The 22002-nt window shown below is 39.6% G+C and overlaps 3 protein-coding genes and 1 long non-coding RNA gene across 4 annotated transcripts in view; 3 read left to right on the top strand and 1 right to left on the bottom strand.

Moving 5' to 3' along the window:
* LOC107268502 (alpha-glucosidase) lies at positions 1-2375 on the top strand (the record flags this gene model as incomplete). The annotated part of the gene is given in 7 exon segments (XM_015741333.2): positions 1-125; positions 170-269; positions 340-806; positions 883-1326; positions 1413-1668; positions 1744-2080; positions 2167-2375. Coding segments are annotated over 7 exon segments (1818 nt in total). The 3' UTR covers positions 2312-2375.
* A 132-nt stretch (positions 2376-2507) lies between these two features.
* On the top strand, positions 2508-4524 carry LOC112494489 (oligo-1,6-glucosidase-like). Its single transcript, XM_025085858.1, has 3 exons — positions 2508-3778; positions 3871-4020; positions 4361-4524. The coding sequence occupies exons 1-3, from the start codon at positions 3760-3762 to the stop codon at positions 4441-4443; spliced, it is 252 nt and encodes an 83-aa protein (XP_024941626.1). The 5' UTR covers positions 2508-3759; the 3' UTR covers positions 4444-4524.
* Positions 4525-4547: 23 nt separating this feature from the next.
* On the top strand, positions 4548-5383 carry LOC107268417. The gene is made up of 3 exons (XR_003059934.1): positions 4548-4698; positions 5039-5168; positions 5244-5383. It is a non-coding gene; the product is annotated as an uncharacterized LOC107268417 (long non-coding RNA).
* A 503-nt stretch (positions 5384-5886) lies between these two features.
* LOC107268494 (laminin subunit alpha-1) overlaps positions 5887-22002 on the bottom strand; it is a 72911-nt gene continuing 56795 nt past the window's right edge. The window contains exon 14 of the mRNA XM_015741320.2: positions 5887-6001. Coding sequence (XP_015596806.1) covers positions 5952-6001 — 50 coding nt within the window. The 3' untranslated portion in view covers positions 5887-5951. The remainder of the gene's footprint in view (positions 6002-22002) is intronic.

Genomic DNA, 22002 nt, shown 5'->3' with positions numbered 1-22002 from the left:
GTCCGATTTACATATATAAGGAAACTCTGACCTGCCGAAACTAAACTACTGCAACAATGGTGACATTGGCATCCAGACGCTTCGCTGTCGCGATATTCGCTATCGCAGCCGGGCTGGTTCTCCAGGTTCATGCGCGATATTCGCTATCGCAGCCGGACTGGTTCTCCAGGTTCATGCTGAGAAGCAATGGTGGCAAACAACGACTGTCTATCAGATTTGGCCGCGATCCTTTAAGGACAGCGATGGAGACGGAATTGGCGATTTGAATGGTAAGTAGGACGTACGGAATTAAATTCTAAGTGACGTCACTGTGATGTTAATCAGTCTAAACGCCATCAGGTATCACAAGCAAACTGGAACATCTAAACGACATGGGAGTAGAGACAATATGGATATCGCCAATTTTCAAAAGTCCACAAGTCGACACTGGCTACGACGTCTCCGACTACTTAGACATAGACCCAATGTATGGGACTTTGGAGGACTTTGACAATCTAGTAGCTCGCGCCAAGGAACTTGGAATCAAAGTGATTCTGGACTACGTTCCTAACCATACCAGTTCGGAACACGAGTGGTTTAAGTTATCCGAAAACAGTGTCGACCCCTATACTGATTATTACGTGTGGCACGAGGGAGTTCTGGATGCAAACGGTACCAGAAGACCACCAAACAATTGGTTGAGCGTCTTCAACAGCGGAAGTGCTTGGGAATGGAGCGACAAGCGACAGGCTTATTATCTTCATCAATTTGCAGTAAGCCAGGTAGATTTCGACCTCAGGAATGAATTAGTCATTGAGGAAACGAAGGTAAGCCATAGTTACTAGTGAATAATGAATAACGAATAGCACAGTTCTGTAACTCATTAAATTGCTTCCCCACTAGAAAATAATTTCGTACTGGCTGGATCGCGGTGTTGCTGGTTTACGTATAGATGCACTGCCACATATCTATGAGGATGCTGAATTAAGAGACGAACCGATATCAGGACTACCCGTACCTCCTACTGACTACGGATACCTAGATCATATCTATACCAAGCATTTGATTGAGAATTATGAACTTGTTCGGATATGGAGAGATCACTTTGATGAATATAATTCAAAGACCACTGATGGTCTAGAGCGCGTCATGTTTACTGAGGGATACGGCACTACAGCTCAGACGACTTTATACTATGATTACGGTGCTCACATCCCGTTCAATTTTCTCTTTATTTCGAACTCCACTGTTTCCTACAATGCTGAAACTCAGTCACCTGCAGAAATCAAGCATAATATTGAGCAATGGCTTCAGAGCATGCCTGAAGGCGCAACACCCAACTGGGTCGTAAGTTTGAAATACATTTTTGTGCTTTTTAAATTTTAAATTATCATGTAAGAAATCCAATTAACAGCTCATTATTCCGTTATCAGATTGGAAACCATGACAATATGCGCATGGCCACGCGTTTCGGCTCCGAGAAGGTGGACACTTTCAACTTCATTTTACTTTTGTTACCTGGCGTCATGACGGTTTACAATGGTGACGAGATCGGCATGACGGATACGTATCTAACTTGGGAGCAAACAGCAGATCCTCAGGCCTGCAACACTGATCCTGGGCGTTATCAAGGATATACTAGGGATCCTCAGCGCACGCCTTTCCAATGGGATAATTCTACGTCAGCAGGTGGGCAATCGGTTGTAGGTTCAGGTACATTACTGTCACGTGGAGTATACCTCAATGTTATTTTCATTTTATCAGGATTCTCTACGAACACCAGGGTGTACTTGAAAGTGAACGAGAATTATCGTACACTGAATTTGGCGGCGCAAAAGGCGGCTGATAAGAGTTACTATAAGAACTTCCAGGCAGCCTCGAGGCTCAGGAACACGACGGTGGGCAGAGATGGAGACCTGAAGACAGTTGTTATTGGCGAGGATGTCTTCGCCATGTCCAGAGAATTGGATGGTCACGACCCCCTACTCGTTGTTATTAACTGGTCGAAGTCTCCGGTAACAGTCAGTCTTGATGAGTTCAGTAACTTCAGTGAGAAGCTGCAAGTGCTTGCGTCGGATGTTAATAATGATCTCAAAGTTGGGTGAGTGATTAGGAAATCCAAAATGTTGTCATTCCTTTATCGGCTGAACAATGCCTTCATTACATTATTTAATTTTATTCTTTCAGAGACACTGTATCCAGGGACAGCGTTACCCTGCAGGGTAATGCAGCTTTGATATTAACATCATCTGACATCACTTGCTCCGACTACTCGGACGTCTCAGAAGTTGCCTGTCTAATACCATCCTTAAAATCCTTCTTCAACGTGTAAATCAAGTTGAAATTTTATATGGAAATTTAATAAACGTTCTTCAACAATGTGTTCAAAAATTGTATTCACAGTAGCTAACATTTAATTACCTATTTTTCACATACCTCTTACTTCAAGCATTCCAACAATCACAGGTTTCAAGTCCGACTCTTGACAGCATCAAGCGCCACTGACGCGCGTATGTTGACTTTCTTTAAAATTTCGTTTCGATTTTACATTTATACAATTATATAATTAACAAGCTACACAAATTACTTATATTTTTGTAATATTTAGACAATTGTTTCCTGTAGGTACATAAGAATGCTACAAGCTAAACAGAATGCCACCTGAAGTATCAACTAAGTCAACAGACCCGAACGTCGCAGTGATACAAGTTGAAATCATTTTATGATTATCAGCTAAATTTGCATATCAGAAATCATTGCGCAACAAAAGTGTTTAACCACTTTCGCTGGCAACGAATTGACATATCAGCCTGATAAGCTATAAAAAACAACAACACTCTTGAGACGCGTGGCACGTCTTTTCGGCACACGTGGTTAAAGATCTCGTTATTACCAGCACATACGTATAATCGATGACTGATTGCGTAACGATTAATCAAGTATCAATCCAATCCAGGTCTTGACGAAAGTGTCGGAAGAGTCTGTATAAAATTTGAATCGATCCTGTGAGAAAATTCAGAAAAAGTCGGCCGTAAGTCTGTCTCAAGTCTGGCTGAAGTCGCTCCGCTGGGACTACTATCCCATACTAATTATAAGGCAAAATAATCTGTGAAAGTCTCACCCAGACTTGTTCCAGACTAGATCACCTCCAGACAGCTGGAGACTTCGGAGACACCTGTACTCAGCAACTCCTGTGGGACCTATTCTAAACATGTTCCATACCACTGCCAGACAAGTAAGTCTTACTTGGCCTCACGCCGAAAACTAAAAACACTTCGTGCTTTGATTTCGATATTTTAACTATGATTTATTAAAATTATCCATAACTAATCTTACCAATTGCAAGAACAATTGATATTGCGCTGGTTATTTTTTCAACGACTATTCTGTAACCATTCGTGCCATTTCTTGCTGTTCATTTATATTTGCACTTATTTGGTTATGTGGTATTGAACAATGAAAAAACATCGCGAACCTTAACTAGTCGTATAAATTTATTCTAAGAAATGAAATCAAAATATATTCATGTACAAACACACACGTGCTTAGCCACACAACTGTTATGCAGAGCTACGTGTGGGCTCACTAAGGATTTCCTCTAATCGATTTTTTTAAACGAGCCTTTGTGGATCGACTTTATTTACCTCTGTTAACATCTGTATCGTCACCTGTATTACGAAATTAAAGATTTTTTACGTGAATACGTTATATCGTGATACCTCATACAACGCCAGATATATAAGGGGACTGAAATCCCACGAAATCAGTAACGTTCCGAAAATGATGAATTTGGCATCAAGTCGGTTGACAGTGCCGATTTTCGCTATCATAATCGGAGTCATCGTCCAGGTGGACACTGAGCTCGCATGGTGGCGAACAACAACTCTGTATGTCGGTTGACAGTGCCGATTTTCGCTATCATAGTCGGAGTCATCGTCCAGGCGGACACTGAGCTCGCATGGTGGCGAACAATAACTCTGTACGAGATCTGGCCACGATCATTTAAGGACAGCAATGGAGACGGAATTGGCGATTTGAATGGTAGAAACGACATTACCAATCTATTACGCTTATTCACTATCGAATTTCTGCTTCCTCTTATTTTTCAATTGAAACCCACAAATAATGTAATTTACTCTATATGAGGATATGAACATTTTTTAATTATTTTGTAAGGAAAATAAAAGAGACTGTATTATCATATGACTCTTTCGATACGGAGTTTTCGTAAGTTCTTACGTAAAAAAAATTTGATTCAAAGAGTAGCCTGTCGAAAATTATTTATTTATATTATTATTTAACGTCAAAATTTATAATCGTATCTATAAAAGAAATTGTAATGCAATATCACTGTGATGTTAATTAGTATAAACGTTACCAGGCATTAAAAGCAAATTGGACTACCTAAGCGAGCTGGACATAGGGGCGATATGGATTCATCAGTTGTTATACGGCAACCACTAGGGATCCTCAGCGTACACCTTTCCAATGGGATAATACTACGTCGGCAGGTCAGTTATCAATTGGAGGTTCGATTATATTATATTTCAGTGAAATATACTGCATCAAGTCGGTTGACAGTGCCGATTTTCGCTATCATAGTCGGAGTCATCGTCCAGGCGGACACTGAGCTCGCATGGTGGCGAACAATAACTCTGTACGAGATCTGGCCACGATCATTTAAGGACAGCAATGGAGACGGAATTGGCGATTTGAATGGTAGAAACGACATTACCAATCTATTACGCTTATTCACTATCGAATTTCTGCTTCCTCTTATTTTTCAATTGAACCCCACAAATAATGTAACTTAGTCTATATGAGGATATGAACATTTTTTTATTATTTTCTAAAGAAGATAAAAGAGACTGTATTATCATATGACTCTTTCGATACGGAGTTTTCGTAAGTTCTTACGTAAAAAAAATTTGATCCAAACAGTAGCCTGTCGAAAATTATTTATTTATATTATTATTTAACGTCAAAATTTATAATCGTATCTATAAAAGAAATTGTAATGCAATATCACTGTGATGTTAATTAGTATAAACGTTACCAGGCATTAAAAGCAAATTGGACTACCTAAGCGAGCTGGACATAGGGGCGATATGGATTCATCAGTTGTTATACGGCAACCACTAGGGATCCTCAGCGTACACCTTTCCAATGGGATAATACTACGTCGGCAGGTCAGTTATCAATTGGAGGTTCGATTATATTATATTTCAGTGAAATATACTGCAATGTTATTTTTACTTTGTTAGGATTCTCCACAAACACCTCGGTGTACTTGAAAGTGAACGAGAATTATCGTACACTGAATTTAGCGGCGCAAAAGGAGGCTGATAAAAGTTACTTTAAGAACTTCCAGGCTGCCGCGCGGCTCAGAAACACGACGGTCGGTAAGTTAGGAGATCTGAGGACACGTCTTATCGACGACGTCGTCTTGGCCTTCTCCAGGGAATTGGATGGTTACGATCCCTTACTCGTTGTTATCAATTGGTCAAATTCTTCGGTAACAGTCAGTCTTGATGAGTTCAGTAGCTTCAGTGAGAATCTGCAAGTGTTGCTCACGAGTGTGCATAGTAATATCGCCGTTGGGCGAGTGATTGGAAAATGAAAATTTGTGCTATTCCTTTATCGCCATTCCGATGCCTTCTTTATATTAATTGAATACTAAATATGCTCTGTGTACTGGAATAAGGAAAAATCTGCTCATTGCTTATTAGAATCGACTGTATTGCGCGCCGCTTTCCTCAAGTTCGACGTAGTACCTTCACGCTCCGCCGAGGCGCCACTAGTTTCAAACCTAAAATTAAACTCGGGCTCAGCCACCTCAGGGCATGTAGCTTGTAATCTGACGAGTGTTCGGAAAGACGATTGGTCTGGCGCATCTCCTGCTTGGTGAAGTCAGCCACAAAGAATGAAAGGGGAGAAAGGAAAGACAGTTGGAAAAAGCGTCCAGCCATACACTACAAACAGCACAGCTGCTGGCCCCTGGTGGTCAAACTGAATACTAGTTCTGAAACAATTATACAAAATTATAAAATCTAATGACTGATGGGTCAGTTTGGTAAATGGCGATTAAAAATATGTTGAAGTCCTTCGTTAAAAACATCCACTAATCTATTTTCGTAAAAAAATAAATATCCGTAACTGTTAATTGTGCAAAACAAACGCTTGAGATAGAGAGCGAAATGGAGGAAGAAGAAAGGACGACGATCGACGAACTTTGCCGAGCGTCTCCGAAGAAGATCCGATGACTTCGTGCAGTCTCGGCGTTCAGGGGAAATAAAGAATCCCCCAAAAAACACTTACGTGTAAAAAACTACGCCAAGTACAGGAGTGCTGTGTATTCCTCTAATAAAAAGTATTGATATCAGATTATGGAGGCCAAGTACATAAGTCACTACATGTTTGCCTATTATATGATCTAGCACTGGCCCATCATTTTAATTGTATTTTCAAAATTTCTTATAACGTTTTCACTACTCTTTTACATTACTACTGCTTCCTGTAGTTGATTATGATGTAATGGTCATTTAATAATTAATGAAACTTTAGGTGATTCCATATCGAGTACTACTTGGCGGGTTCGTGCATTTCTCGACATAAATTCGTGTTCACTATGCCAGTCATCAAACTCAAAACCAATGTCAACTTTCTATATACAGCTCATTCACAATAACTCGTCAAAAATAATCACGGTAAAAGCTTAATAACAAACATATAGTTTTAGGATACTATTAGTACGTTCAAAGTAAATACTTTGGAATTCCTGGCACGGATTATGATGCATTATGATGTCGCTAATCAGAAAAATATATTGCGTCGTTCAAAATGTTTAATGGCATATAAATATAATTTGTAAGTCCCTTTTTTTTAGAAATGCATAAAGATATATACAAATTTCATAAAGAAAATGTAATCTTCAGTGCATATAAGCATCGTTAATGGTGTCCAGCTTGTTGAAGCCGTGTGGTAAACGTAAGAGAGGAAAGTGTGCTGGATTATTTACGTACCTCAAGCCGTGCGAACAACAGAGAGGATACTATTGTTTGAGCGAAGCGCCAAAGCGTCGCTCGTTACACACTTTTCTGAACACTCTAGACTTCTACGTCCGACACCTAGATAAAAGAAACTACAGAGCGCAACACTTGGACACCCTGGACTTCCACATCTAACACCTAGATACAAGAAACTACGGAGCGGAACACCTGGACACCCTGAACTTCCACATCCGCCACCTAGATACAGGAAACTACGGAGAGGAACACCTGGACATCCTGTATCTCTGAAAACTGTTACCTAAAATACGAGGAACTATGCCGAAGCACACATATATGTACATACATCCATACACGCGCGCTCCACATGAATGCTATTAAAAACTTAATAATTCTATACTGTTGTGAAAGCACCCTTATACTAACTGGAAATTTAGTATGAACGGTAGCTTCACGTATAAAGTGTATTTGATTGTGTTGTGTATTCGTAAATTACTAACACCATACAGAGTACAAATAGGTAAAGAAGGCACAGCAGTCAGCGCCATCTGTCGTGTAAAAAATGCGATGGACGTGCGAAGACGACGACGACGACGACGACGACGACGGAACTGAAATAAAATCATCTCGCTCGCCATCTCAATACGCCCTGATCTCGTATACTAATCGTATTGAACGTGGTGGCAATCAATTCAGGACCCTCAATTCCTATAGTGAATGTATCAATAACTTTTTCTCATGTATAGCAGTTAATAAGATATTTCGATCCAAACACAGGTATAAGAGTTGACTCAAGTAAAGAGTCTCGGCGCGCTGTGCCCTGTACAGCCGGTTGCCTGTACTTGGCGCGAGACTAGACCGAGTCTCTTGATTTTCGCATTCGTCTTCATTGTTATTTCATAATCTACGACATATCTTCCCGCCTCTCGAAATGTCTCTACTGTGACTTTGTCATTCCTTAAACTCGATTGTGTCCAAGAGTACATTATTATCTGTCAATGTCACATGAATTTAACCTTATTCGAACATGACGTTAGAAACAGGCCTCCTTTGTCTCGATAATCCCTTTTGCAAGCCCATTGAGAACCCTCGAGGCCGTTGTTACGTGGCGCCGCACGTGTATTTACGTATAGCTAACAGGAACAATAAATTCCTCTATTTGAACTCAAGTGCCAGACACGCATCCAGACTGATAGAATTATCGACGAGGATTCAATTCCCGAGAGGCTTTTTAAAAAAATGAATGACGTGAGTAGTCTTTCGTACGTATCAAGTGTGGAAGGTCGATTAGATCATTTTTTATTTCTCACATCGGTCAACCTTCCAATAAGAAACACGTGAGTGGATTAACAGTTGGATTTTCAAGCTTGTTCATTCGCATCATGAAAACCGGCTTAAACCACCCACGCTATTATTTCCATGCGGAAATACCTCACGCACTTTCTTCTCGGCAGTCATTTACAAATTACCATAAAATAATTATAATTGATTGACGTAATAAATTTTCTGTGTCGACAAAAAAAAGGTTAACAATTTTTTATTAACATTTTTTTTAACCTCACCTTTGACCCGGGAGTAGTCTTAGAAATCCCAACTCAATGCTTTTCAAATGTCCAACCAAATCGTGAGACCATTCTCGGGTTGAGCTTTCATAGTACTCTTATACGTGGTCCATCGGCTGATCTATACTGCGTGGACGTTATACACTGTAGGTAAGTGGAATCAATGTGATCTATGAGATCAAGTGATCCACGATGCGTGTAAACGGGTGGACGTCCGACACGCGCTGTGAATACATTATTGCCAAGATGATCTATAAGCGTGACGACGTCGAAAGAATAAGAGACGACGGATGCTGAACAATGGATGCTACGGATACACTGATTCTAAAGATCACGCGTGTCCCATTGTTGCGTCATGTATCTTGTGTCTGACTGGTTCACACAATAGTCAAAAGTCTCGCTTTCCAGTTTGCTCTTTTTCTCTTTTAATACATTTTCTACGTGTATATATATATATATGTAACACCTACCAACGACCCACGCTTTAGTAGGGTTCTGATTTGTGATCTGAAGTCATTCTGCTTTGTCGCTAATCGACCCTGTTACAATGATTTAGGTAACAGACGAGGCCCTTTTTCAAGTAACTAATTGGCCGATTAACCAGTTACCGTCTGGTTGACGCCTAGAGTGATATCTAATTAGCGACGGACTGATTAATTCATAAGTATAAAAAAGTGTATAAAAAATATATAATTTTTAATACACAATTTATGAAAATTTTATTTTTACGTCATTATCCAGATCATGGTACAGCTTATTCAAATTTGCTGCTTCAGAAGTGTCAGAATATATGTTTAGTATAATGAACGACTCACGTATGATAAATCTTAATAATTGCATATCCTTTGTCACATTTATCATAACGCCTCGGGCAGATACCAACTAAGTAGCGACTTTCGCTAATTGCAAATGAGCCTTTTAAGTCGATCGATTTTCGCACGTCTGCTGTTGCGACGTCCTTAAACCATCTAGCTGACACTACGGTTTATTAAGCTAATAGCGCATGAGTTGTCAGTGTAAAAAAAAACTGTTGTATGGACTATGAAAAAAAAAGATAAATAATAATAATAATAATAATAAGCGAAATAAAAGAAATTATTGGAAATCATAGAAAATTCCACAAGGTCCATACGGCCAATAGCAATATCCTATCTGGATGGATTATCTCGATACCCCAGAATCAGTGAGTCATTAGATGTCGTGATAATTAATTATAAACGGCGTGATGAGCTTTTGCGAATAATTATCGTTTATCGATTGGACCGCCCCTGGGAAATTGGCCGTAGCAATTTTCCTCGGGGAATAACGTAGGCAGGTAACCTAATGACGAGGGCGTGTCGCGATCACCGTGTACGCTTTATCGTCATTATCTACATTGCCACAGTAGATTATCGGCTCGTTGTCATTAACGTAATTATCGGTTGAGTAAGTTGCCATTAATTTGGCCACGAAAGAATTCGATTATCCTTGTACTGGATTAGGGCGTGATATTTTATTTAGTTATTTTTATCTCTGTAATGGTATTATCATTGGCATCGTTAAAGCAGCCGATGATCGTTACTTTTTCAAAAGTAATTTTTCTAGTCATTTATCGACAGTCGGTACGAGCATCTATGACTTTCGTTTCTACTTGACAGAACGAGGGTTCGAGTCTGAGCTATTACTCACAATCAAAACATGAGCTGGACTACGTAAGCGTCCATATTACGTACATACAAATGTACGTTAGATAGAAAGTCGAGAAGTTATCTTTGGCCGACGTCTCGTTATCCCAGTAAAAAGCAAAGGCGATCCTTGAGCCTGACAGGAATATGATTGTCGGCCATGATGGAAAAGCAATTACGAAATTGACAAGGACAGCATTAGCTCAGTTTAAAACGCGTAACCCGCGCATTGGATTCATTTGAATTGTTCCGATCTTGATCATCAGTGACTTTCAATAAGATACAGTTTAAATAAAATAATTAGTAAAGCAAAAATAAGTGAAACATCGAATTATATATTATTAATTCCAACGATATAACAATGAACTACATAATTTAACATAATTATATAAAAATTATAATTTCCCATAAAATGTAAAATTTTTCAAATTTTCTCACATGATAAATCATATTCGTATCGTTATAAAATTTCTATAAGGATGCCTATCGTCTTTTAAAAATCTATATCCTTTCTTATCAATCAGTGCCTGACGATAATTCGAACCACGCGAAATCGTATACATACCATAATAATGTAAGGATCCATAGGTGTCTCAGAACGGGAAGAATCGGACACAATACGATTAGCTCGTAAATCGAGTGGGACGTGAATTGAAAAGGTCGTTAACACCTCCAAGGTGGCTCGTTACACGTTATATTTATCGTGCAGTGATAATGGCCGCCACGACCTACAAGTCGAGGAAAATGGCCGTAGGGTGAAGGAGGATCGATCATCGCTAAACTGGCTTCGGTGACGGCCACTTAACATAATCATCGACTACTAATTGTTTTAATTAGAGACTCCACCTCACTTTTGCAACATAACGAACTGCACGCTCCGTACCTATTGACCACCCTGTATATGCCATCCAACGGAGCTACAAACAATAGTCGATTCTCTCTAAGATCCACAGCAGCCACGTGAAGTGACACTAAATTCTTCTCTACCGTCGCCGAGTAAACAATGTCTTGGATACTTGGTAGGTCCAAGTATTTGTCTTGATTTGCTTGGCGCTCATTTGATCATTATTATTCTTTTGTTCACCTTTCATCCGCCAGCTGGCGCACCCACGCGTATAATTTTTTTTTTTCAAAATACGTTTACGAGCATCGCGAGAGATTTTCTGTATCTAATGATGGTACTGAGCTTGCTCACTCGTAGCCTCCTAGCATTGTTGGACTACAGTACTTTGTACTTCTACCTTTTTTTTCAAGAAGTTCAACCAAAGCAAGAAACACTCGGTCAGATTCCGAGTGGTACTACCGGTACGTGGATTTGACGTGTGTGGTCGCTTCTTCTTCATTCATATTTCTAACGGTGGAGTATACGTCGTTACTTCGGGGTACTGTAGTAACCAGCCATGCGCTTTATTTCAATTCATTATTGTATTTGCGTATGTGGGACGCAGGTTGACGTCGTGCGTAACACGTGAGTCATTTCGAGTGCGAGCCGTAAAAAAATTATGTGAAAAATGTAGTGTGAAAAATCATCCCGAGTACACTCGAGGGGTTGACTGTATACCTGATAGGAGTTACAGTCGTTTCATTCGAAGTGAATTTCACTGATGGAGTATAATTGTGAATTTTTTTAACACAATCATATAATATACTGCATAATGTTATATGAATATATAATAATAATAATTTACTTTTTTTTGGGATATTTTAAAATTTCTTAATCTTGAGTGAAAAATGTAACGTTAATTTCCGTAATTACCTCTTATCAACGTGTGACGTTGATAGATCGAGAATAAAAGTGTACATTGTATCTACTTGTAAGAAAAAAGATTGAACATTTTTTGTCATATATTTATACGTTGTAAAAAAAAAATATATTAATGGTTTGTTATAAACTAATAAGTGACTAGTCGTATGAATGAATTTGATGAGAGATCGAGAATAAAATTTTGTCATGCAAATTCTCGATATATCGACTCACCTTGTCACTCGTTCCCATATGCATACCGTATGTGGCTCATTAAGCCTTAACGATATAGGCTGGTATTATCGCGCAGCAACGTAAGTAATACGTCGAATAGCAAGTATAGGTATCAATATACGCAATCCAGTAATGGCACGCGTAAATCCTTGATTTATCGCGCATCGATTTAATGCCGGCGAGACACGCTTCGGTTTAGATAACAGATATCGCGGATTGCTTCGTGCTTGAGATGCACTCTTGTTTTATGGACCAAGTTGTCATTTTACACGTAAAAGATACTTTTTTTTTACATGGAGGGTACTCGTTATGGTACTAAAGTATTTTTGATATATTAAGATATATCAAAATTATACTGGACGGTTTTTTTATTCTTTATGAATTAGCCTTATGAAAATCCTAACGATACTTTGACAATTTAACGAAGACACGTAATTCGACGCACTCCCTGAAATGGAATACGAGGATATTGAAAATTTTTTTTTTTCCGAAGCAAAAAAAGTTTCAATGCTCAAACCTCGAACGCTTTAAGGCAGACCTTCATTTCTGGATAGGCAGCCAATTTTCGAAGTACCAGCGTAATTATTAAACGAGCATTCGAAACTTTTATCGTGGGAACAGTATCGAGGGAAGATGCTCGGTGCATTTTACGAGTGAATTGCTCGCCGAGTCGTTGCGTTGTTACAAGTAAAAAAATGCAAGTGCATCCGTACGAAGAATTGTTGAAAATTCCATATAAATATCCAGGTATACCGTCGGCTATACAATAATATACAGTCCGTGCAATATATAGTGTACAGAATACAAAGTGCATAAAAGTGCATCCAATGTATAAAGTATATATAACGAAATTGTTAAAGTTCCACGTTAAATACGTAGAAATTAAAAGCGGGATATTCGAAACGAGATTCTCATCAAAATGCCCACGCATGGACCGGACGTGAAAGATCCAATAAATAACGCGTATTAATTTCACACCGTCGAGCTTTACCATCACGAAGTGCATCGAAATTATCCGAGCAGGCCGCCCTCGCGTGTTCGAGATGCATTACAAGTTTTAAAACTCTCGACCATAATGCTCTTAATAGAACATATAATATATTACAATATACAAAGACTATATATATCCTAAGATGATATCACGAATTAACCTACGTAATCCCATTCGTGTATTGCTGTGTACTTTGGCTGGTATAAAACTATCGTTAGGACGAGGCAAGTACTTTTTTTTTATTATTTTTTTTTTTTTATAGAAAAACGATGCAAAAATTCTTTACAGTTTTACTTTTCACGCAAAGGACAATCCTTGCGGGATTTGCCCAGCTGCCTCGGGAACCATAGAGACGCGGTTTCCCGAGTGTGTTTCTATGACGTGACACGGTCTATGCTGGACAGATAAACAGATAGGTATAGGGTACGTCGGTACCTACTATATTGCAGTTACATAGATATACATACATGCTGCACCTTGTGGTCTAATATTTTTTCCCTCTAATTCCTGGTAACACTATACCTGGAAATGATTTCACGTGTCGGATTACCCGTTTTACACGTTCGTGCCAACATTCCCTTGTCGCTTGTCACAGAGAGCTTAAAGGCGCGTTTCGACGTATCGGCGACACCTCGATCACGTTTATAATACGAGCAACTGGCTTTAAATTGTTTTTCTACAATTTCTTCACGATCGCCGTGCTTTGAGTTATTTTTCAAAAATTATTTCTACGTACGTATGCGGATGACTGGACAATTAAAAGTTTTCATGAAAGCGATATTTATTTACGAGTTTTTTTTTTTAACACCTTCGTTACGTTGAGTTAGGTGGGATTCTTTTTTGCCTCACTCAAAGTCTGGTTACGTAAAGATAACTAATGACGCCTATCGACACTACGAAATTAAATGAATGAATTACGATTACGTAGGTTAATTTCAGATAACTTTATTTTGGTACGAGAACGTTAACGGAATTCATTTTTGGCGCTGGTTATCTTAATTAATTCTAAAAGCTCGTTAGGCGGCGGTCTTATTTGAAATATACTATACATCCGTGTAACAGTATATCACATGTGATTCGATTTAATTATGTCATATATCAAACGCACAACTTTAATAGCCGCTTTTTGATAGACCGTTCATTGTTTGTGCCTGTATATATATATATTTCATAGAGATGCTCCAAGTTGTTAATAGTCGCCTACGTCACTTCAATCTTGATTACTCGAATCGACCTAATTTCCATCGACGCGAAACATTCGCTAGATTAACAACTCAAAGAAACATGGCTCTGTTTATCAAGAATTACATTAAGACGACTGATAAATCAATGACCTCCGACCCCGTCGCACCATTGACTCGCAACAGTGACGAATGAAAAAAAATTTTTTTTTTTTAAATCACCAATAACTATATCTTCAAATATTTGAATCTCGCGCCAAATTCCCGCGCGAATATTTTCAACGCACCGAAATACAATTCTACCTTTTAACGCCAACGAAGTGCAATGGCAACGGAAAGGCAACCTGCATTGCATAATAAGAAATGCAAATTACTCGCAGCCACCGAAGATGCATGAAAACGCGGCAGGATAATACGTGGAATTACTGCAAAGAGGAATTTCAATTTTCTTCGATTTATTCCTACTCGTAGACAACCCAAAACAGGTTACTCGTTATCTCAGTGTAGATCGCACCGGTACACTGTTGCATAATTATCTTATCAGATACTTCCGTGTTTTCGAGTAGCACAGCCTCTCGAATGATAATAACATTGAAAATTTCTCAATCCCATGAAATCGCTCTACCCCCAGTAGGCATATACGTATATACACGTGTAATAAACATTCTTCGGCTATCTTCGGGCCCTTTCGGATTTCTCCTTGAGTAAGTAGAGGATCGAGATCGTCGGCCGATTAAATAGCCGTGAACAATGGAGCGGCATTTAAAACGTGTACCGATCGTTCTGTGTAATGAATCGTAGCCGGTATGCGAAGCCAGTTCGATAAGGTAATTGATTCCAGATTGGAATCTTCGATCTGCCAACCTCCTTCCCCCTCCCCCTCCCCTTTCCCCTCGATCCCTGCCGGATTATTTTTCTCCCTCCCGCGGAGTCGACACTCGCGACCGCGGAGTTCTCGCCCGAGGAATTATTAATCTGCATGTTACGTGCTCTCATTAATATTAAACGAACGGAGTAACGTTATCGCACCACGAAACGGATTAATCAATATTAATAAAACGACTGTCGAACCCACGCGATAGAATAAGGATCGCCGTGCCAAAAAGATTTCGCGACAAAAAAAATTTTGAAATTTTTTCCTTATAACCAAATCGCGAATATATACGCTTGACTTGAATCCATATGTAATTCGCGTTCTTTAACGTATGTTGTATAGTTGATCATATGTGCTGTTTCTTTTTTTTTTTTTTATTATCGAGGAACATTATACCTCGTATGGAGTATTCGTACGTGTGTGTTTTTGCTTGGTTCGCATCCAGGTTGGATTAGAGGCTCCGTGGCGTGGCTCGTACTACACCTGTTATTGAATAATAACACATGTGCTCTTTGAGATACATACTTACATCGCTAGGTGCGTCTTCCTTAAGTATACACGTAGGGATCGCGCCATATATCTCTCGGGAAAATACGGCAGAATTGAAGATCAGCGTGACGCAACGAATTGAAAAAGAATATTGGTATCCCGTGATAAAATTATTTTGGGAAAATACGTCGCGTGTAAAAAAATTATCAGTTTTGTAGTTTTGTAGTTTTGTAGTTTTGTAATCGTTCACTTGTTATATATATAAAAAAAAATAATAATAAATGCATAGGTATCGCATCGGTCTTCCTGGCACGTGTGGATAATGAGGGTCTCGGAGTTCCGAAATTTATTTTTTTTTAAATACGTTGCGTATAAAAAAATTATCAGTTTTTTAGGAGGATAGATATATATATAAAAAAAAAAAAATAAATGCATAGGTATCGCATCGGTCTTCCTGGCACGTGTGGATAATGGGGGTTTGCGAGTTCCGCGACAGGAAGGAAGTTCGCGTGAGCGTGAGCGGACACACGCGCCGATATTTTGCAGATACGAGAACATGAAAGGAAGCCGCCGCTGCGAGGACTCGTTATGAATTCTCAGGGTCGTCTTGGTCGCTCGGTGCGAGAGAGGCTTGAATTATCATATACGGAGCGCGGTTAAAGCAGCGAATCGAATTATAGGAAATCGGGACAAATTGGCAGGACGATTCGATCGAACGTGGACCAATTCAATTCTCGGGTAAAACCCGTGCAATTACGTTGTACTGCTATAAATTGCACTCCGGGTAATTAGTCAGTCCCATCAGGCTCCGTGAACGAAAGCATATATGCTGGGTAAACGGGAGGACATTATCGTGCTTATCGATAGGTCCATAAGGACTGTGAATGAAGTAAAAGAAAAAATTACTAACCTAAAAAAGCAAAAACGAAGATTTCGATGCCCAATATGAATTCCGTGAAGACTGGCATAATGTTGAGAGGGCATTTTTTTTTTTTTTTTTTTTTTTCAAGAAACACATCAGCAACGGAAGCCTAATGGGTTCCCGAAGGCGTTAAGCGCGGTTTAAAGTGGCGTTCAAACAACGGGACGCCCACGACGTCCCTCGTCGGGACGGTGTGCGCCGTCGCAAGAAAAGACCTATAAATATGGATGGTTCGATGGGCCCCTTTGATCTTTGCGAAAAAACCGGTGGAATTGCTACACGTACGGATATAGGTAAAGGTGCGTACATACCTGTACCTATACTCTCATTTGCCATATGTGTAAGTGCACATTGTCTTAAGCCATACGTGAGCAGCACGTGTGGGTATATGAAATATGCTCTTTCAAGATGCAAATTTTTTAGCTTACATCGCACATCGGTTCGTGTCGATACTTTCGACTGGTACTGTATATGCATAACATATGCAGTAAGAAATGCATCTGTCCTTATGATGCACTGAAAAGACAGACTGAAAGAGATGAAGTCGTTACAGTCAAGCTTCGTGGTCCCATGTGTGGAGCGAGGGGGAAAGGGGGAGGTAAGTCCCATCGCGTTAATTAAATTTAATCCCTGTGTCTAATTGGGTTCGGTCGTCGCAACAGAAGCCTTTATGAATCTTTAAAAGTGGCATTCGGACACGAATGAATATAGACTGCATTGGTTTACCTAATTAATTGAAAATTATAGTAATTACTTCATCGCTTTTATCATTAATTATTTTAGTGTCTTTATTAATCAAAAAATATTATTTCATAGTAAATATTCGAATTACCAACGTTGGCGTACATGCGTGTATCAAATATTTTGCTAATGAAGAAATTTAGTGGCACCCGTTAGAAAATAGTGATTACGTAATTGAATTATCATTTAACTATTTCTTATCATTTATCTCGGCGCGCTTAGATATATTATAGTTGGCCACGTGCTTATGTTACTTCCATGCATGATTACGGCACTTCCACATATGCGCTTGCGATTCAAGGTGAAACGCATAGTACACACAGTGTTTAAGGATGATTCACACGAAGCGTACATGCTATATGGTTGGATGTGCTTTTATTTGCTTTTTCTTTTATTTTTATCTATCTTTTATTTTTCGCACGCATACTGCCACGCGAGTGCGTGTCAGACGACACGCGTGTCGATACCGCGATATTTTTAGATCTGCCACGTAATTTTTACTGCGCTTTGCGTGTCAGCCTTATGATACTTCTGAACGTTTAAAAAGATATCCGAGAGAGTCACACGCGTATGAACAAAACTTTACGTACGAGTGATATAGAAAATGATTTTTAAGCTAAAAATTTTTTTTTGACATTTACCAATTTATAAAAAAAATTTTGTTCACCCGTCCATTAATTTTAAGGATTTTAGCCGTGCATGTGGAATCCATTTGAAATCGGGACTGTAGTACTGTGAGACTGTTCAAAATTTCTTACACACCCGCGAAATTACGCACGCGTTTAATCACACGTAGCTTCGGTCTTGTCTCATTTTCTTGGATACCGCTCTTTGATTATTCTTTCATTCCGCCAATCGAACGGCGAACATTTGCATAATTCCCTCGGGGATGGATACCCCTATCGAACAATGCTGTATATAGGACGCGTGTTATGGACTGTTATTATTGTAACAGCTAGAAGTGGCTCCAGTTACTAATGAGACGGTCAGAAGACTATTCGTAGTACTTTGTACTATTATAGGTTGTATCATAGACAGTCAAATTCTTATTGGTATATTGAAAGACGATATAATTTTTTTTTTAATTTTCATTATCGTATTTTAAATATACTTCGACATAGTGCCGTTGATGTTAATTATATTTTTGATGTAGAAAAAAAATTTCAAGTCCAGTGGGTGTAGCCAATTTTTTGTTGTATTTCTTATTACTCACCGTACTTCAATCCGCGCCACTTTGATGCCTGTTCTCTATATCTATATGTGGGAGTGAAGTATCTTGGTGGTTGTAGCGCTGGACATGGCTTGTAGAACACCATACAACGCCTGCATTTTCTCTCCATACTGTTTGTCGCTGGTTGTGGATATGACGGTTGGATATGAACATAAGCCATTGGATTAGAAGCTCGTGTGTAATAAGTGTATCTTCGTTGTCGCTGTCGGTTTCCAAGTTTGCGATTTTTTTCGCTATCCCAACCTTTGTCGGAAATGCGACCTTCGTCATAATTGCCAGTCGCTACAGTTTGCGCGGAAGAGTTTGATAAGGCCATCGCGTCCTCTTTAGATAAGGGAGATACGAGGCGTCGGGGAGCGTCCGTTCGTCGCGACGCTCTCGTCCGTGAAGAATTTTTGTTTTTTGATTTTGAAAAATCGCTCGTTTCAGCACGACGATACTGGTGTCCGATCGATGTCGGATTGTCATTTTGAAAATTGTTTTTTCGAAATCTTGATGTCCATGATTCTTCTCTAGCTCTCCGCTTGACTAGTTTTCGCACTTTTTTCATCGATTTACGTTCCGATAGTGTATTTTGACTTTTGACCATTTTGCCTGTCTTAGAGCTATGCAGTTTGGCGGTACTGTAAGGCGCGTTCGCATCGTACGACTTTGCAGATTCCCACGCGAAATCCTCCGGATTCCACGAGTGCCACCGGTAGTCGTAATCTTCACGATTTTTATCATCTCTATCCGCACGAATTTTCCCACCGTTCCTTATCACCGAGTCACTCGCGCTATCACCGAATTCCCACTTCACCCTATAGTCCCGAACGGGTGGCACTTCGTTCGAAGTGGCTCCTTTAACATTATTTTTGTCTTTTGTATGCGTGGATACCAGTAGTGCGAAACTACCTAGGGCCAGGAAGCCCTGGGCCCAGAACCACCTTCCTGGGTACATTTCTACCCCATAGTCATTTATCCATAACACTTTTTGGTGCACCAGTCGAACACTTTATAAAATCATGATCCTAATTTAGATCCTCTTACAGTCTCCTTTACTCTGGACCTTCGAATAAAAGCAACAATCTCGTACCACCAGAACAATAAATCCGCCCAGTATCATTGCCAATAATAATGAAAAACAATTTATCAACTTGTCCAAACAAAAATTACCCGCAGCATCCCTGGTCCAGATCAACCAAAAAATTGCGTGAGGGTCATCTTAAACATTGAATATAATAAAAATTTCTCTCTCGCTATTGTTATTCAACTTTATCAATTTTAACCGATCCCATAGAATCTAATTTAATCGGATATTCTCATTGAGGTTAATCTCGTTCACGTGTTACCGCGAAGAAGAAGACGCGGATGTACCGGCTTGGACCGCGGCTCGGGAGACACTGGCGTGCTACCATTACCATTAGCTTGTGTAGCCTCTCTCCTCCTTCTTCTTCTTCTTCTTCTTCCTCTGCCTCTCTCTCTCTCTCTCTCTCTCTCTCTCTCTCTCTCTCTCTCTCTCTCTCTCTCTCTCTCTATCGTCTCTCCTCTCCTACTGGTTCTTTCCCCCATCCGCACTATCTTACCGAATCCGAATCTGTCTCAGTCACTCCTCGGTGTTTACTATGCCTTGCACGTGGGTGCAGACGGGGCCTGAGAGATATATCTGGGACTTATTTCAGTTCGCCGACTCTATAAGCACTGCAAGTACCCATACCAACTGGCCTAACCGTACAAGTCACGTGAGATCAGCAACACGTTGCTCGGTCAGTCAGTACTCGTTGATGCACATTCAGCGAATGCAGGTGGGACGTAAGTACAATAGTAATGGATATATCGAAAATATACGGTTGGGCCGATGTTTTTGGAAAAGTGCATACGTACTCATTTGGTAGATGCACCCTGCGGGTATTGTAGAATGATAGAGTGCAATGCCTTATCTATCTCATGATAAATAATATGATCGATCAATAAAAGAGTACGTCCACTGATAAAAATTTAATTGTGTAGAGACAAGCTCAGATTCATTTTTGTTTACTGACTTTGTATCTGTGTTTGTAGTGTTGTCGCGTGGATCTAACAGAGGGACTATGCTAATCGTGACTGGTATCCTTGACTAGGGCCCATTAGACTCATGATTATTGGGACTTCTTCGAGAGGGTCCAGGTTTATACGCAACGTGACTTAACGTGACGTTTCCGGTGTGGATCATTCGACAGGTGATTAATGGACTGGGCCCAAAGAAGAATTGTTTAATCGACTACAGTATTGGGCCTTGTGTCACGTCCTTTTCTTCAATTTTCTTTCGTATAATTTTTCTACATCTTTTAACGTAAATATACTACAATTTATTTATCAATCTCTGTACCATATAGACATACTAGCTTCGAGTACTGAAAGTACTTTTTTATTAGACTAATTATCGACTGTTTTACAAATTGCATCTATTAACCCATTAGTGTATGACGTATAGATTAAATTGGATAAACACCTGTTTTAATCGAGTAAATGTTAATTATAAGCAAATCTCACTAAGTTCTCAAATATTTACCAACAGTTAACGCTCAGAATGAGGAAAGTCAATAATTGCAAAATCGAACGGCGAAATGTTTATTACACAATGTCAATATCGCCCAGTGACACGGTACAAGAGTTATGTAAAGATTTGTTGATAAAAAAAAAAAAAAAGTAAATTTAAATCAAATGCGATATTCCCTTCTGTATCCTTTGAAGTAAGTAGATATTGGTGTAAAAAAAAAAATTTTTCTCAATTAATATCTCCATTCACGATTTATGATCTCATAGGCTGATAATGAGGATCGTGTTGGCGTATCAAATTAAACTGGTCCAGGAAGAGGGCCCCGTTCATCCCCGAGAGCACAGAAGGATAGATGGAAAATTGGGCCAGTGCACCGATTGAATGAGATTACAAATGCACAGAGAAAAAAAAAGATAAATAATGCTCAAGTGAGTAAAATTAGAAATTTTTGCAAATTTTTTGCAAATTTTCTATTTACACTGTACGAAACGCGAGATACGATTCAATTAATCGGATCGTCTTAGCTTAAATGCCGCTTGCGCGTCGGCCTTCGTTCGAGTTAAAGCCAAACGAGCGACCGGGACCACCGTGATGAGTTCATAAAGTCTTACTCACAATAAACGACGCCCACCGATCCCCCACAGGCGTGGGTTTTCTCTATTCAATTAACGAAGCCAGATAGGTCGCTTCGAGTGAGGAAAGTACGGGTACAGCCGCTACGAGAACGACAGGTGCATTCACACGAGAGCGACGTATTGTTGTTTGGGTCCCCCTTAGGGGTCCTTTTAATAGTCCCGACAAGAAAAAAGCACAGGTATTTCTAGTCCCTGGTATCTTACCGGATATAATAACATTACGATCTCCG

Source organism: Cephus cinctus, unplaced genomic scaffold, assembly GCF_000341935.2.
Source record: "Cephus cinctus unplaced genomic scaffold, Ccin1 Ccin1_scaffold0051, whole genome shotgun sequence".
NCBI classification, from domain to species: domain Eukaryota; kingdom Metazoa; phylum Arthropoda; class Insecta; order Hymenoptera; family Cephidae; genus Cephus; species Cephus cinctus.
This window is presented reverse-complemented; position numbering and strand designations above follow the sequence as displayed.

What these genes read in the sequence shown, in the direction of transcription:
- LOC112494489 (XM_025085858.1), top strand. An exon ending in CGGAATTGGCGATTTGAATG is followed by an intron (nt 4,021 to 4,360) that starts GTAGAAACGACA and finishes AAACGTTACCAG; the next exon opens with GCATTAAAAGCAAATTGGAC.